The following is a 14,716-nucleotide window of genomic DNA, read 5'->3' on the forward strand; positions in this document are numbered from 1 at the left end:
CCAGAGCTCCACAGATGGGGAGTGATGGAGCTGCTGGCCTGTGAATTTTGACATGGCGTATGTGACCCCCAACACAGCACTCTCAGGATTTGCATGCCTATCAAAAGATGCCCAGAAGATTTCCAGGATATAAATCAGGTGCCTTGAACATTTAAGCAAATACAACCTTATTCACCAGCCCAGGAAAGTTTTTACTACAAAACTTTTGATGCTTTGGCATCCCAGGTGAGTTTTAGGCGATGGAAGGATCTGAGGATTCACAGAGAGTGAACACATGATATGTTGGATGGTACAGCTGTGTAAGGAGTCCAAAATGGCATTGACCTTGTGGATGGCATGTTGTGATAATGAGAAATGGCTATGGCTTTTCATTGATATTAGCTGTTCACTCCCATGGAGAATAAATGAAAAGGAATGTAAAGAGAATTTACATTAAAGGAAGTGCTGAACTCTGATGCACTCAGGCCTTGTCATGTCCGCCTCACCTGAATCTCACTTTCTTCCTAGCACACAGGGTAGGAATTTCACAGGTAGATATTTCTTTGCAGATACATGCGCTTACACTAAAAAATAAAAATAAACTTTGTTTTAGCTCATTTTAAATCTCTTGAGCTGTTCTCATACTTTCCCTCTGCCTGTGCATAATGTCTGGCACTTGCTTCAGTTTAAATGCCAAAGCAATTCTTATCCAGATATCTGCCTCTTCTGGATCATTAATGAATATAATAAATTAGGCTGGTTGCTACATCATTCCCTTATTAGTAGTTATGATTAGCTTTGCTTGTGGTTCTTCCAGCCAAATCTAAATCCACAATGTCCCATCCAAGCCAGCATCAATTATGTTTTCAAAGAAGATCATCTTTGACACAGCATCAAAAGACATATTCAAATGTAAACAAGGTATTGGCTACTTTCATCAGCCACTAGTTTTATGATTCTGTTGTTTACAATAAGTGATCCTGCTTGTCTCAAAAGACTTCTTTATTCCATGTCATGCTGCTTTATATGCACAGTTCTACTATGCAGATGTATGGAAGTACGTCTAAATATTTGCTGCTGAAGAACAATGTGAACGTGTGAAATTAGTTAAATGGGGTAAATGACACAACAGCATCATTCAGAGGCTAACTAAGGCATAAATTAGTCACTTGAAAGTAGCACCAGCCCTGCCTTTAAGCAGGGGGAATTCTAGAGAACTCCACACTGGCATCATGCCACTTTTACTTTTTGTGATGATCTGCAATTTGTGCCATGCCAATGAGCCACTGAATAGAAATATCAACTTAAGCTACAGGAAGAATGCTGACAACATAATGCAGGAAAGCAAGATGAAGGTGATCAAGTCCTCTGAGTCATCTGAATTTTACTCTATCCTTAGACTGTGGCAGCAGCCTGATGTAGTAAAAATCCTGATGTTCTGTGTGTGGCTCCCAGATACTCCAGGGCACATGGACAAGATGGCTCTGAAGCCAAGGACAGTAACAAAAGAGTTCCAGGGGCATGCAATGCCATTAGTGCTGCCTGGAAATATGCCCACAACTCCAAACACAATCCAAGTCATATTTCAAATACAGACAGTCACTTATAATTCAGCACTGCCACATTTCAAGGGCAGAGGAAGAGTCATGGGATTTATTTGAGCAAGTGTGGAATACTGTGCTCTCTAAAATGCAGCCTGCCTGGTAAGTAATGGGATTACTATCTGTCCTTTCCTCCTGGTTGCAAGATTGCCATTTGGTACTACAACAGAATTAGGAATATTTTATCTATCTTCCCTTTGTGCTACTTTCTCTCAGTTCTCAGTAAACCAAGCAGATTTTGGGAAAGAGAGTCTGCTGTGTCAGAAGGCACAGTTTAGATTACTCTTAAGAGTTCAAACCTCACACAGCAAGGAGGAAGAATAAGAGCCAATAGACAAATCACACCACTGCCAACAGTAATAAAAAAATATTCACAGCACTTGGCCATTAGCTTGCATGTAATTAACTAACAGGAAATACAATTCCTCATGTTACAGATGACACATGGTGCCCTGGGAGCACTCAATGCCATCTTCTCTTTTGCTGGATATGTCATTTTACATGATTGTTCTGTGCAGCCCCACAGGAGGAACTGAGCAAAGTGAGACAGGAGGGCCCCACACAGCAATTTCTGGACCTACAGATCACAAAGTGTGTTTTCCAAGTCAAGCTTGTTAAGTCAAAATACATGTATTTAAAGCTCTTTACCAGATGCCTTTCATACCCTATTTTGTGTGCTAAATATTCTGATGCCCTTGGAATAAAACAGCTTCACTTCAAGGGCCTGGAAGGACACTGAAGTCCTCTGATGTCTGTCATGCAGCATCTGAAAGAGATTCCACAAAAATAAAAACAGGAAAAGAACCCCCCTCATAGTCCCCGTGCTTGAGGGGTGTCCTGGCCATCTGCAGACACTGGAGAGAGTTTTATCATCCCTGGCCTGTAATTGCAAAAAAGGTTTTGTCTTTTTCCCCTGCTGCATCCATGGCTGCTCACACATCACCGGGGACAGGGAATTCTCCTCCTCCACTGGCAAACAGCACCTGAGGTGTTTGATAACTGAGTCAGGAGATAATGCTCCTGCAGTGCAGGAGCACAGGCACTTTTAGGGTATCTTTGGTCTTCTTTCAATGGTGGGGCATGGTCTATCTCCTGCAATAATGCAGGCATTTTCACTGACACTCAGAGCTGCAGGGTGTGAGGCCCTTGAGAAGCCTTCAAGCTGCAGCATCCACTAAACCAGAGAAAAAAGAAATCTTTGTACCAAAAGTTTTCAGATCCACAACCTTCCCAACTACCTGCCAGAACCAGGAATGATTTTGTCAAACCTTAATATTTAGCTACTGAGAGAAGATTCTGCCCTTCCTTTGTACAGGAAAGACTACCAGGAGGACCATGGTGCTGAGTGGGTCCTTTTGACCCTTCTGAACTTCCCTGCTGGCAACTGCAAGGGAAAAAAATTACAATCCTTCACCCATTCAAGGGACTAGAGGAAGTCAGAGGAGGTGGAATGGCATTGTGAGGCTGCTTTTGGGGAAAAGAGGGAAATGGAGCAGGAATGACTGTGTGCTTTCTGTGTACTAACTCCAGGATAGCTCAGCCTGGAGAGGAGAGCAAGGAAGACAGAGCCAGGACCTTCCTAGCAGCGCCCACTGACAGAAAATTCTACTTAAATATAAAAAGAAGCCTTTTTACTGTAAGGGTGGCCAAGCACAGGAACAGGTTGCCTAATAAAGGCAAAGAGTAGAGATATTCAAAACCAAGTGGGCACAGCCCAGGGCAGTCTGCTCTTGTGGGCCCTGCTCTGAGCAGGGAGCTAGACCAGAGCATCTCCAGAGGTGCCTCCAGCTATGGCCAGGCTCTGACCCTACAACTGAGCCAAATCCTAATCTGAGTATGCTCATCCACTCTTCAGATAGATGGTGTAGATTTTATTCATTTAGAGACCCTTAGATTCAAGTCCAAGTTTGACTCGGCTTACCTGTGTGTTGGTGTTTTTTTTTTTTTAATATTTGTTCTACCAAAATAAGCTAGCAGTCCCATAGTGCTTAGAGAATAAAATCGAAACAGGACAAGTGCATTCACACTACAACTCTGTCTATGTTTTGTGTCCTGGATGTGTAGGAGTTAAATGAGCATTATTTCCAGACATTTTTGATGGCATAATAAAAAAACATGTATGGATGAAAACGGGAGCCTGGCATAAGAAAGCTCATGATTGATTCAGCTCTGCAAGACCAAAGACAAACAAATCAATATTTATTTAAGGAGCCTGAACAAGTTTAATTTTCTGTTCTACTGCTGAGAATTTTTCTCAGGTTCATATTTGAGCAACTTAGCTCTGATCCAATTTAAACAGATCCATGTGGAGTGTGTATCTTGCAGTCCATTGCTATTTTAACTGGAATTTTGACTACTTAATCACTGGCTTATTCCCAGAAAAACTAAAGCAAGTATAGCATTAGCCATTTCACAGACGGCAAAACGAAGAGACAACACTGAGCTTTATCTTTACATTAGCAACGAAAGTAAATCACAAGAACAGACTAAATTTAACCTCCAGACACTTCAGATTTCACTTACTCCTTGGTTTTTAATACAGACGAAATAATTGACTTAATTCAGCCCTCTCAAAGAGGTTGTTCCAAGTGCACTTCCACAAAAGAACTCTCATCACTTCACAGGTTCCCCTGGATATGTACTGGCACACCTCAAGTTACAACACAGAATGACATATTCCCAGTTTAATTCAGGGAACAAAGGAAAAGAGATTCTCTTGTTGGCATTAATGACACAAAGCTCCTTCAGGTGAAGCAGCTTCTCATCTTCCATATCTCAGCACAATTCAATGATTCCCTGTCACCACATGACCCCTTCCTACTTCACTTGTTCAGAGAGTAAGAGCCTGAATGAGGGATGTGGGACTCCAGGGGCTCTCCAAAATGCAATTTATTCCATCCAAGAGGTTACAGCAGCCCAGGGTCATGGGTGACAGAGCTGTGCCCACAGCTGTCAGCTCCAGCTGCAGGCAGGCCTGGAGACCCTTTGGTTTTGGTTACAATGCATTATAGACTTTTCTTTGCTGAGCATCTTAATACAGCAGAAACAATCTATAACTTAACTTTTATCTATAGCCTATCATAACTACTATAATTACCACATTCATGTTACTACTCTACAATCACTACAAGTTAGTACATTACAGTTTAAACCAGAAGTTGTTTTTCAGTTTTCTTGCAGTGGAAAAAAATCTGAGACCTTTTTTCTACTTGCAACATTGGCAAGCTTGTTTGCCTATGCTATCTTTCTGCTTGGTAAAAACATCTTCTTGTTTGAGGTGGGTTTATCCTTTGCTCTAAGTCATCAAAACCCCTTCTAACTAACACACCCTTTTCTCCTTGGTTAGCCAGTAAGACTGGCTCAGCAATTCTTTTCTTCTATATCAAAACTTGCTTCCACTTCTATTCCTTCTTCAGACTGCACATTCAAAAATCTTTCTGCCAAGCACACATATCTGTGAAACTTTCATGTCAAACTTTCATCCTTCCCAGCATGAGAGACTTTTCCAGAAGAATACCTGTCCATGAGCTGCAGTCCATTAAAAGGCTGCTGGATAATGGCAGGCCATGAGCTGGTGTGGGATGCAAACACCTTACTCTGCTGTGTGCATGGGAAAAAGACCTGGAAGCAACAGAGAAAGGTTCTTTGCCAGAACCATGTGTCCAACTTCTGGCCCTCTTCAGAAAAGGCTGGAGGGAGATTGGCAGAGTGCAATGGGAATGACCAGAGACAAAGGAAACATGACACACATGGGAAGTTGGAAGGATTAGGATTGGTTAGAGAAGAAAAAAAATAAGGGTAAAAATTGTAACACTCCTGAAATTATAATTATAATATAATTATAATATAAAGAGCTTCTGCTCTTTATATTATAAATTCTGCAGAGAGGAACAGTTTCTTGCTATTTCTCATTGGAAAGGACAAGGAAAGCAGGAATAAATTACAGAAATATTCAGATTATGATTAGGCTGGACTTTCTAACAAAGCAGTGTGTCAGACACCCAGGGCAGACTGCAGATCCCTCACCACTGACTGAGGGTATGAAGAGCAAGTGAGGGAGGGGCTGTAAGGAATGACAGGCACAGGTACACCTTCCTGTGGGATAAATTACCTCTCAAGGTCCCTGTAGGCTCTCTGATTGTGGTATGATATTATTTGGCTGTCAGGACCGAGCAGACAAACTGCAGAATGCCACCAGTATGGAATAAGCAATAATTACCATCTTCCACTTCTGCACTGACCCCCCAGCACAGAGCTGCTTTGTCCTGTGCTGCTTCTAGACCCAGGCCCACACAATTTTAAGAGCAACCTTCATTTAAGAGCAATCTAAATATGATCAGCATATCCCAAATTTATAAATCCTCAACCATGTGAACATTGTACCAATGAGGGACTGGAAGCATCCTGTGAAGAAGATTAGCCACACAAAATAATTAAATGCCTTGGACAGACAGAAGGTGTATTTATCTGCCACGTTCTTTTTCCTCCCAGATAATTCAATGCTATCAGACATCCCTTCCATCTCACTCATGATCCACTGCTCTTCAACAAGAGATACCAAGCCATTAAAATGAAGAATTCAGGAATGCTGATCTACTGCAAAAATAGATTTATGGTTCCTCTCTCAGACATCAAAATATACTGAGCTGAGAAACACCAAATGACTCAGCCACAGCTTGGACTGCTATTAAAATACTTTTTGATCCTGTTTGCCTAAAACGAAGCAGCTATTTTAATTATTTTGCCTTGGTACTCCAGCTCAGTAACTATCAATTGAAAATAAGCCTACAACATAGATAAGAAATAACTGGTTTTGACAGGATATTGTCCCTGAACTCTGCTGTAATGGAGTGGACAGAAGGTTACACAACATCACTCAGTGTAATCTCATGCTTGTCAATGGTCAGAGAACTCCCTGCCATGGCAGACACAAAGACATGTTTTGACAGATCATCTCATCAAACACAGTGACCTGACTGCATATCTTGAATTCAATTTCTTTTTAAAAAAGGGGTAGAATAGAGAAGTTGGGTGACAGCAGGACCATGGGACTTGCCCATTTCAATTGATCCTCTCAGCAGAGCTTCACTGCTGCTCAGAGGCAAGGCTGAGAACCTGCTCTGCAATCCTTACCCAGCCTGCCAAGGGGGCTCTAGGCTGATTTTAACACTGTCCAGCTGAATTAACAGAGAAAAGTAGGATCTGCTGATTTAATGGAGGTGAGAAAAACGAAGAGGATCTTTTTTACATCTGCACCCTGGCAGTTGTGGTGCTTAGCTGTGCTACACCTTTATGTAAAAATCCAGTGTTCTAACAATGTGTATTAAACGGCTACAGAGGAATTTACAGCTTACTTTCGTCCCTCCATTTCAGTGCTGAGGATGCTACACTTTTACAGAGTAATTGTTGTTAGCCTGGTGCTCTTTTCTTTCTCCCTGGAGCAGCTCAATCCTGTTTCTTCAGCCTGGTACCAAAGTTTACTAACAGCATCACTTCTCAGGTTACACACTGATTTATAGTATTAAAGCATGTAACAGGGAAATGTCAGTGTCAGAAGTACAGCAGTGCTCATGAAAAAGCCTTTATTTGCTTCCAGACATCAGTAGTTGTCTCAGTTATTCCTCAAAGAAAATATGGAATAAAAGACATAAGGCTGTGCTCTGATTTGCAAGCACTGAATGTGATGACAGCTATTTCTGTAAATGTATGAGTGTATGCAAAGAGAATATGGGGGACAGAATGGGTGACAAAAAAAAACCAAGCAGACAAAAAGAGTCATTTTCCTCAACAAAATGTATTTTACTCCTCTGCCTCTCCTCTTCTCCCTGTGTTTACTTTTAGCTTCTTCTAAATTGAGTACATTGGCCATCAGATCTCCACCAGTCTGTCAAACATGATTTTAGTTTTAAATCCCCTCTGCTTAGGGGATGATGTAATTTCTTTCCTTTTTCCCTTCATCCTTGAGTTCTGCTACCCCCTACACCTTTCAATTTTTCTACTTTGGCCAGCAACTAATTCTTTTGCTTTTAAAATAATTTTTAAAATGTCTCTTTGTTTGCCTTTCTGCTCAGCCTCTGTCAAATGTCTTTTTCCCCATGCCTGCCTGTCTGCCTCCAACACTCCAGCACATAAGCATGTTAGATATGCACATTCCTCCTTTCTGCTGTGTCATCCAGTGCTACCTGGGAGCTAACACAGTTCTCTGTGGCTTTTGGTCCTGTCTGAGAACCACAGGGGGAAACATCAATGTCAAATACTGCTATCTGCAGAAACGCAGCATGGTATTAAAGTTCTTTGGTATACAGATAAGACACAACACACAAAACCCTGAAAGCCCAGATTTAAGGACCCTGTGCCACCAAAGGAAGTAATGCTGTGAAAAACAGCAGCTGCACCCTATGCCAGAGAGATTCCCTGCTTCAGGCACTGATGGCTCCAGATGTTCCCAGAGGTTCATGGAGAATCTGACACTCCCCAGGCCCAGGCACTGCCCAGCACCAGCCTGCCCTCCCTGCAGCTCCTGTGCTCTGCCCCCGGCACTGCAGAGGGCAGGGATGCTGCCTGCAACACCTCTGCCCACAAAGAGCACCCACAAACCCCACAGGGTGACCTCAAAGCTCTCCATGGATAATGAGGAAGGTGACTGAACTGACAAAGTTTAAGAGTTAAATGCCTGCATATGAAATTTAAAGGAGTCAGGAGAAGGATGGAGAAGTAGAGATCAATTCTGGATACAAGAGATGCATCGCACAAATAGATTTCCTCCCTTTTTTTTGTTAAAATCTCTTATTGTAACATCAGTATTACTTCTTGGGCTGCTTTTTCAGCAGAAAGATGCTGCTGCATAGGCAAATGTTCTTCCAACAGCACAAAGAGGTACAGAGGTACAGCACTGCTTTTGTACAGAAATGTATTTTCAATACCACTCTTCAGCTCTAAGCAGTTGAAATCCATATTTCTGCATCAGAATACATAACTTATGTCCTAAACTTGTGTCAATCAAACCTCCAATTGCAGCAGGATCCGGTATGTATTACAGTGCTTTTTTGCAGGCTGGTAAACAGTGCACTTGAAATTCAACATTTTGAACCTCCAGTTTTCTACTTTGACTCTACAGCTGAATATTCAGGGTCCTCTGCATTGAACTGAATCCAGGCATTATCAAGATGTCCCCATCTCCTAGTCTGAAGGCTGTTAAAATAAAAAGGATTTGCACTGCCTTGCTGAAGAGAAACGGGAAAATTCTGAAATGTATACCCAAATTATTTTAGATTCCTTAAAAAAAACCAGTTTCAAATAATTCCCTTTGGTTTACTGTTTATGTTAGAAAAAGAGTTTTCAAATTCTGGTTTAAATTCATCCACTTAAGCAAACTAATGCAAAATTTATCCCCTGTGTGTAATTTTGAAAACCATGGCTAGGAGACTGTACATTTAAAAGAAGCAGGTTAGGACGGAAAGATTTTATCTTTACTGTTAACTCATTTTAATCCTCTGGCAAAAAAAGAGATCCTGGCTGTGCAGTGGCCTGTGCAAAAAGAAATAATGAAATCAGCACAGTCCCAGCTAGCACCATATCTGATATTTAAAACACCACAAGGTTTCACATAAACTGGCAAATTCTTCCACAGAGAGAAAGGACTTTAATGGCCACAGTGATGGAATGAAATCTCACCTCAAAGGCCAACCCTGCCCTTTCAGGCACAGGTGAGAATTAAAGCCTGACATGGGGATTCTGCACTACAGCACTTGGAGGAGCATCAGTTTTGTGGGCATTTTGCAGAGCTCCCTTCAAAGATCTTTAATTTGAATGTCTTTCAGAAACACTATGTTCAGCATTAATACATTCCACGTTGCAAACTAACATATTCTAGGCAGGACTCAGGAAGATTCTTCCTCTCACACTTTCCATTTTTTCCTAAGAGATTGAAGAAAAAGAAAAAAGCAGAGCAAAGTAGCCTACAAGAGTCTTTAAACACTCACTGACTATCTGGAGGGAAGGCCCTAAGGAACCAATAACATCATCTAGAATTGTCTGAGGAGCTGAAACAAAATAGTTTTTATTTATTTGTATCTTCTCTCCCAGAATATTACAAAACACAATGGTTGGACCCATCAGGTTCCACACGCTGTACATCCATCCATTCCACTGCCTGTTAAATTAACACCTGGCACTCCCATGCTCTGGCAGCCAGGTCCCAGACATCCCACAGCAGAGCTGTTCCTGCTTTCCACATGCCAGGTGACTCATTCAGCTTGGTTTGCAATCCCATGAGGTCCAAGACAAAAGAGGCTCTGGTGGCAGACAGCAGCCAGGACAAGAATGGTTCTCAGTAGGGCCTTACACCCAACAAGGTCCTGCTGGAAAGACCAAGGTCCTCTCCAGGCAGGCCCTGGCAGAATATCAGAATTATGCACACTCTGACAGGATAACACCCCTGAACATGCTCACCAAGTTGCGACGGAGCACTGGCTGGAAAAGGAAACTGAGATGTCCCTCTGCCACAGAGACATCTCACAGAGGGAACACTGTGGCACTGGAGAGCCTCTACAGGCCCTCAGGACTCCCCAGTGCCTCAGTCCCTGAGCAAACAGGTTTGGCCACGTTGCTGCCACAGTGTCATGCTTCACCTTGTCACCCCTGCAACTGCAGCAAGGGTCTCTCATGGGGTCCCCAAAGTGTTCTGAAATCAGGGTCTCCAATGAAATCACAGCCCCAGGCTGTGCCAAACACTGCCCTGTCTCTACAGGGCACCTCTGCTGTCTGTGCTGCTGCTGCTGAACCCTGAGCCAGCGCAGTCAGTGCGAGCCCGTCCATAGAATCAGTTATTAAAAGATAACCCAAGCTGTGCTAAAAGGCAGCAACATCTTTAGCAGATGGTAATACAAGGAGCCACTTGAACTTCTGTACCTTCCCCATCATCTGACAGTTCCATTGCCAGAAGGGAGTGCATTGACCCAGGCACACCATGCTCCATCAACCACGAAATGGGACTGAAGCAGCACGGAGAAAAACTGGGCAGAGGATAAGAGATCATCCAAACAGAGGGATGGGACCACCATTTTAATGGTGCCTTACTGCTGTTTGCCCAAGCAAACAGAGAGTGAGTGAAGGTAATTAAAAGCAGGACTGACAGATTTCCCCAAGGACACACAATGAACCAACACTACAAGCATTAGAAAAAGATGTACTTAAGAGAGAATAAAACAATTTTTCCCCCCTGAATGGTGAAAACACAGCAGTTAAAGACAGCTAAAGTACACACACCTTACACAAATGACACATCATTTCTGCCAAAACAATATTTTATCTATCTCTGTCTGGGAAGCACTGACTGCAATATAATGGAAATTAAAGAAGGGATGAAAATAAACATCTTTCCTAAAGCACAGTGCATCATGAAAGTCAAATCCTGTTAAGCCTTGACTGTTGAAGTAATCCTTACTCATGCAAAAAATCCCAATTAATTAATCAGGGAAAAATGCTGTATTAGCCTAAAAATCTGAAAAGCAGCTGAATGCAAATGCCTTCTTCAGATGAGGTCAGTGTTATCCAACAGACTGGATCCTTCAGGACAGTCCATTAACTTCATGAAGAACATGTGGAGCTTAAAGACACCAGGACTCTTTAGCAAGAAATTGAAGTATTGGGGCACAGCAGCTGAGCTAAACGTGTGTCTGCTGAAATAAAGCTGTCACCTTCCATCCCTGCTTGGATGAAACAAAAAACAAATACAAGACATAAATGATAAAATTCCCTCAAAAGGCTTTTTTCAAGGACAAGTGATTTCTCGTATGTAGGTCATCATTTGACTCCTTCAGAGGAAAAAACCATGTGGGCAGCAGCGGCTGTGTTTCAACATAAGGAATGTATTTCACTTTGTGCTGGAAATATTTGCACAGTGTCCTCAAAAAAAAAAGAAAAGAAAGAAAAAAAAAGAACGTGGGTAACAAGAAAACATGCAGCAATGAGCCATGTGAGGCTGTGCACAATCAAATTACAGGAGGTAGCATTTTCCAGCGGTTCGAATCACAAGATATTGCTTCTATTCTGGGATGTACCTGGCTTACAGTTTGACCTTGGGTAATAAATGACATGCACTCTCTCTGGGCATCCCTTTCTTCACTTGTAAAAAGATGCAAGGTTTGGTCTGGCAATGTACTAATTAAAATAATTCTGTACTAGGCTGGGAGTATTTATTGAAGGACACAAATTTTGCTCAAGCTTGAATACATATAGACTAGAAATCATGATTCTCCTCACAAAGAAGCAAAATGTTTCAGCTGTAAGTTTTTTTTAATATTTAATAAAATCAAATTTTTTTTTAATTTTAAGAATTATTAGTGGTGTGCTTTGTTTATTGCACTATGCATTTAAAATTACAATGTATTTGACAGAAGAAATAATACTATAGAAGGACATTGGCTAATCAATGAAATCATCAGCAAGGGGTCACAGGATATGTTTTATTGGCAAAACAGCAATTAACCCATCTGCTAAATAGACTCCACAGTAAGTGCACACCTGTGCTTATCTGTGGGGATGTGTAACTCTTTGCAGCTGCCTTCAGCAGAATTTGTCACCAAGCAAGCAAACAGAGCAGAGCTCTCCCACTGCTCAGGCTGCCTGTGAGAGGTGACTGCACCCACTCTCCAAACTGCTCAGCAATTGCTCCCAGGGATGTAAGGCACATGGAAATAGCTTTAAATAAAGCAGCAGAGTGCAGGGTGCCACCTCCTTCTGCTGGAATGTCACACCACCATCATAAGCACTGACATGGGTGCTGGACACACTCCCCCAGTGCAAACTGAACCAAGAGGGATGGCTTCTTTCTCCATGAGAAACCATCCCTCAAGGCAGGCACTGCTGCACAATGGATTGTGACGTGTCTACAAAACTTTCCTGTCATGGGAAAGATCACCAAATGAAAATTTGGTTATGTTATGGTTACAAATAACATAATCACATTTATGGTTATGATTGTCAGACAATCCTGTAGAAAGAAACAGCAGGCTTGGTATGCTACTTGAAATGCTTAGTGTGCTTAGGAAATCTAGTTCAAGGCAATCACAGCATTTAACATTCTTCCTGGCTTCTCTGGATACCCTGGAGCCTCCTGAGACCTCCATTAAGTGAATCTCCTCAGTCTCCAATTGCAGTGACTGGTATTGGATTGGGCAGAGCCACTAGTTTTACATCATTTATTTACTTATAAATAAATCTTGCTTCCTCTCCTGGGAGGGAAGAAAGCCAGAAGCATATGAACTTGCAAATCAGTGATTAACAGAGGAAACACAGATTGGACCTGACAAGAGGACAGGGGAAAAAAAAATCTACCAACTGCCTGCTCAGATACCACACTGACCACTTAGTAACAATCACCACAGCAAACACAATCAGTTGCAATACTTATTATGCCATAATCAGTGGAAGCTCTGAACTGTCAGTTGCATTGTACTGACAATGACAATGTCCTGAGGTAAAGTCCCGACTACTGAAACCAACACTATGTTGAACCATAATCACATCTATCACATCTCACTCTCTCAGCACAACCTCCCTGCTCTCATTCATGAAAAGCACCAAAATACACGGTCAGATTTCAGAAAGTCTTTATGCTCGGCTTAGCAAGACCAAATGTCTCTGAAAATCGGGTTCCTTGCTTACAGATTACATCACAGCACCGCTTAGTACTACAGGGTTCCTTTCTCTGTTTTACTCACCGCTGTTTCTTTTCTCACCCACTTCATTTTACGGAAATACTCTTGAAAAGCCCGGGGTGCCTTCTGCCAACTAATTCACCATCCGGCAACCAACAGCTGATGCTCTCGGCGGCCCCCGGGATGCAGCGCTGCGCTTCACGGCCGGGACCCCATCCCGCTCCCTCCGGCCAAAGCCTCATCTATTAATTTTCATTTCGGGGAGAAGCGCTAATGGGAACAGCTCGCAGGGACTCATTCCCCGGGGGCTCCGAATCTGCACCCCGAAAGTGTGAGCCGCACACAGCCTCCAACACCGAGGGCACCGTCCCGGCGCCGAGAGCCGCCCCGGCCCGCCCTTACCTCCATGCCCAGGCGCTGCTTCAGCACCAGCGCGGCGCACAGGTACCCGGCGCGGCCCACGAACAGCTCGTCAGAGCCGCACTCGAGGAAGGAGAGCGGGGCGCACACCTCGCTCAGCTCCCGGAACTTGCCCAGCGGCCGCGCGTACTCGGGCAGCCCCAGGGCTCGGTAGACCAGCGCGGCCACCGCGTACACGCCGGCGCCGCCCAGCAGGAAGGCGGCTCGGGTGTCGGCGTCGGCCTCGCCGCAGCCCTCCTGGTAGCGCAGGCAGGCGTCCACGACGCGGCGGGCGGCCCGCAGGTACGAGTCCCGCGACGGCGCGAACAGCGGGCACTGCGCGACGTGGTACAGCATGTAGGCCACGCCGGCCACGCCGCCGTACAGCCCGCCCGGGCAGCCGCGGGGGCCGCCCAGGGGCGGCAGCTCCCGCAGGATGCGCTCGATGGTGGCCGTCACCAGCGGCACCGCCGCCTCCCTGTCCGGCGCCGCCGCGGGGCTGCCCGGGTAGTCATCGAAGCGGTTGGCGAAGCAGCGCTGGCTCTCCATCCCCCGCCGGCGCGGCCGCTCTGCGCAGCGGGGAGCGGCGGGCGGGAGCTGCCGGCCGAGGGGGCGGAGGGAGCGCGGGGGAGGCGGGCGGGAGGCAGCGGAAAGGCGGGCAAGGGGCGCTCCCGCCGCCCGCGGCTGCCGACGGGGCGGGCGAGGCGCTGCTGCCGAGGCGGGGGCGATGCCGGCAATGGATGATGCCGGCCAGGAGCGATAGGCAATGGGCGATGCCGGTCCGGAGCGATGGGTGCTGATGCCGGTCCAGAGCCCCGGCGGAGCCGGTCCGGGTCCGGCACAGCGCGTTCAGTGCCCGCCCAGCGCCTCTCGTCCGCCGCTGCTCCACCTGCGCTCGGCGAGCACTTCTCGGCCCCCGCCCGGGGTGGTTGTGGCCGGCACGGGTCTCCGAACACGCCGGGGGCTGAGCCTGATCTGGTGTCCGGCTTCTCCTGCCGTGGTGCTCTTCCTTCACTCAGGGAAGCCGGTGCATCACCTTTGCCCGACCCGTCTGTGCATCCCCGAGGACGAGGGGTT

At 45.0% G+C, this 14,716-nt stretch overlaps 1 protein-coding gene across 1 annotated transcript in view; it reads right to left on the reverse strand.

Moving 5' to 3' along the window:
• The window catches only part of LANCL3 (LanC like family member 3), a 38,683-nt gene extending 24,366 nt beyond the window's left edge, over positions 1–14,317 (reverse strand). The window contains exon 1 of the mRNA XM_005484385.3: positions 13,643–14,317. Coding sequence (XP_005484442.1) covers positions 13,643–14,188 — 546 coding nt within the window. The 5' untranslated portion in view covers positions 14,189–14,317. The remainder of the gene's footprint in view (positions 1–13,642) is intronic.
• Between the last annotated feature and the right edge of the window lie 399 nt (positions 14,318–14,716).

Source organism: Zonotrichia albicollis, chromosome 2 (genome assembly GCF_047830755.1).
Source record: "Zonotrichia albicollis isolate bZonAlb1 chromosome 2, bZonAlb1.hap1, whole genome shotgun sequence".
In the NCBI taxonomy this organism is placed as follows: domain Eukaryota; kingdom Metazoa; phylum Chordata; class Aves; order Passeriformes; family Passerellidae; genus Zonotrichia; species Zonotrichia albicollis.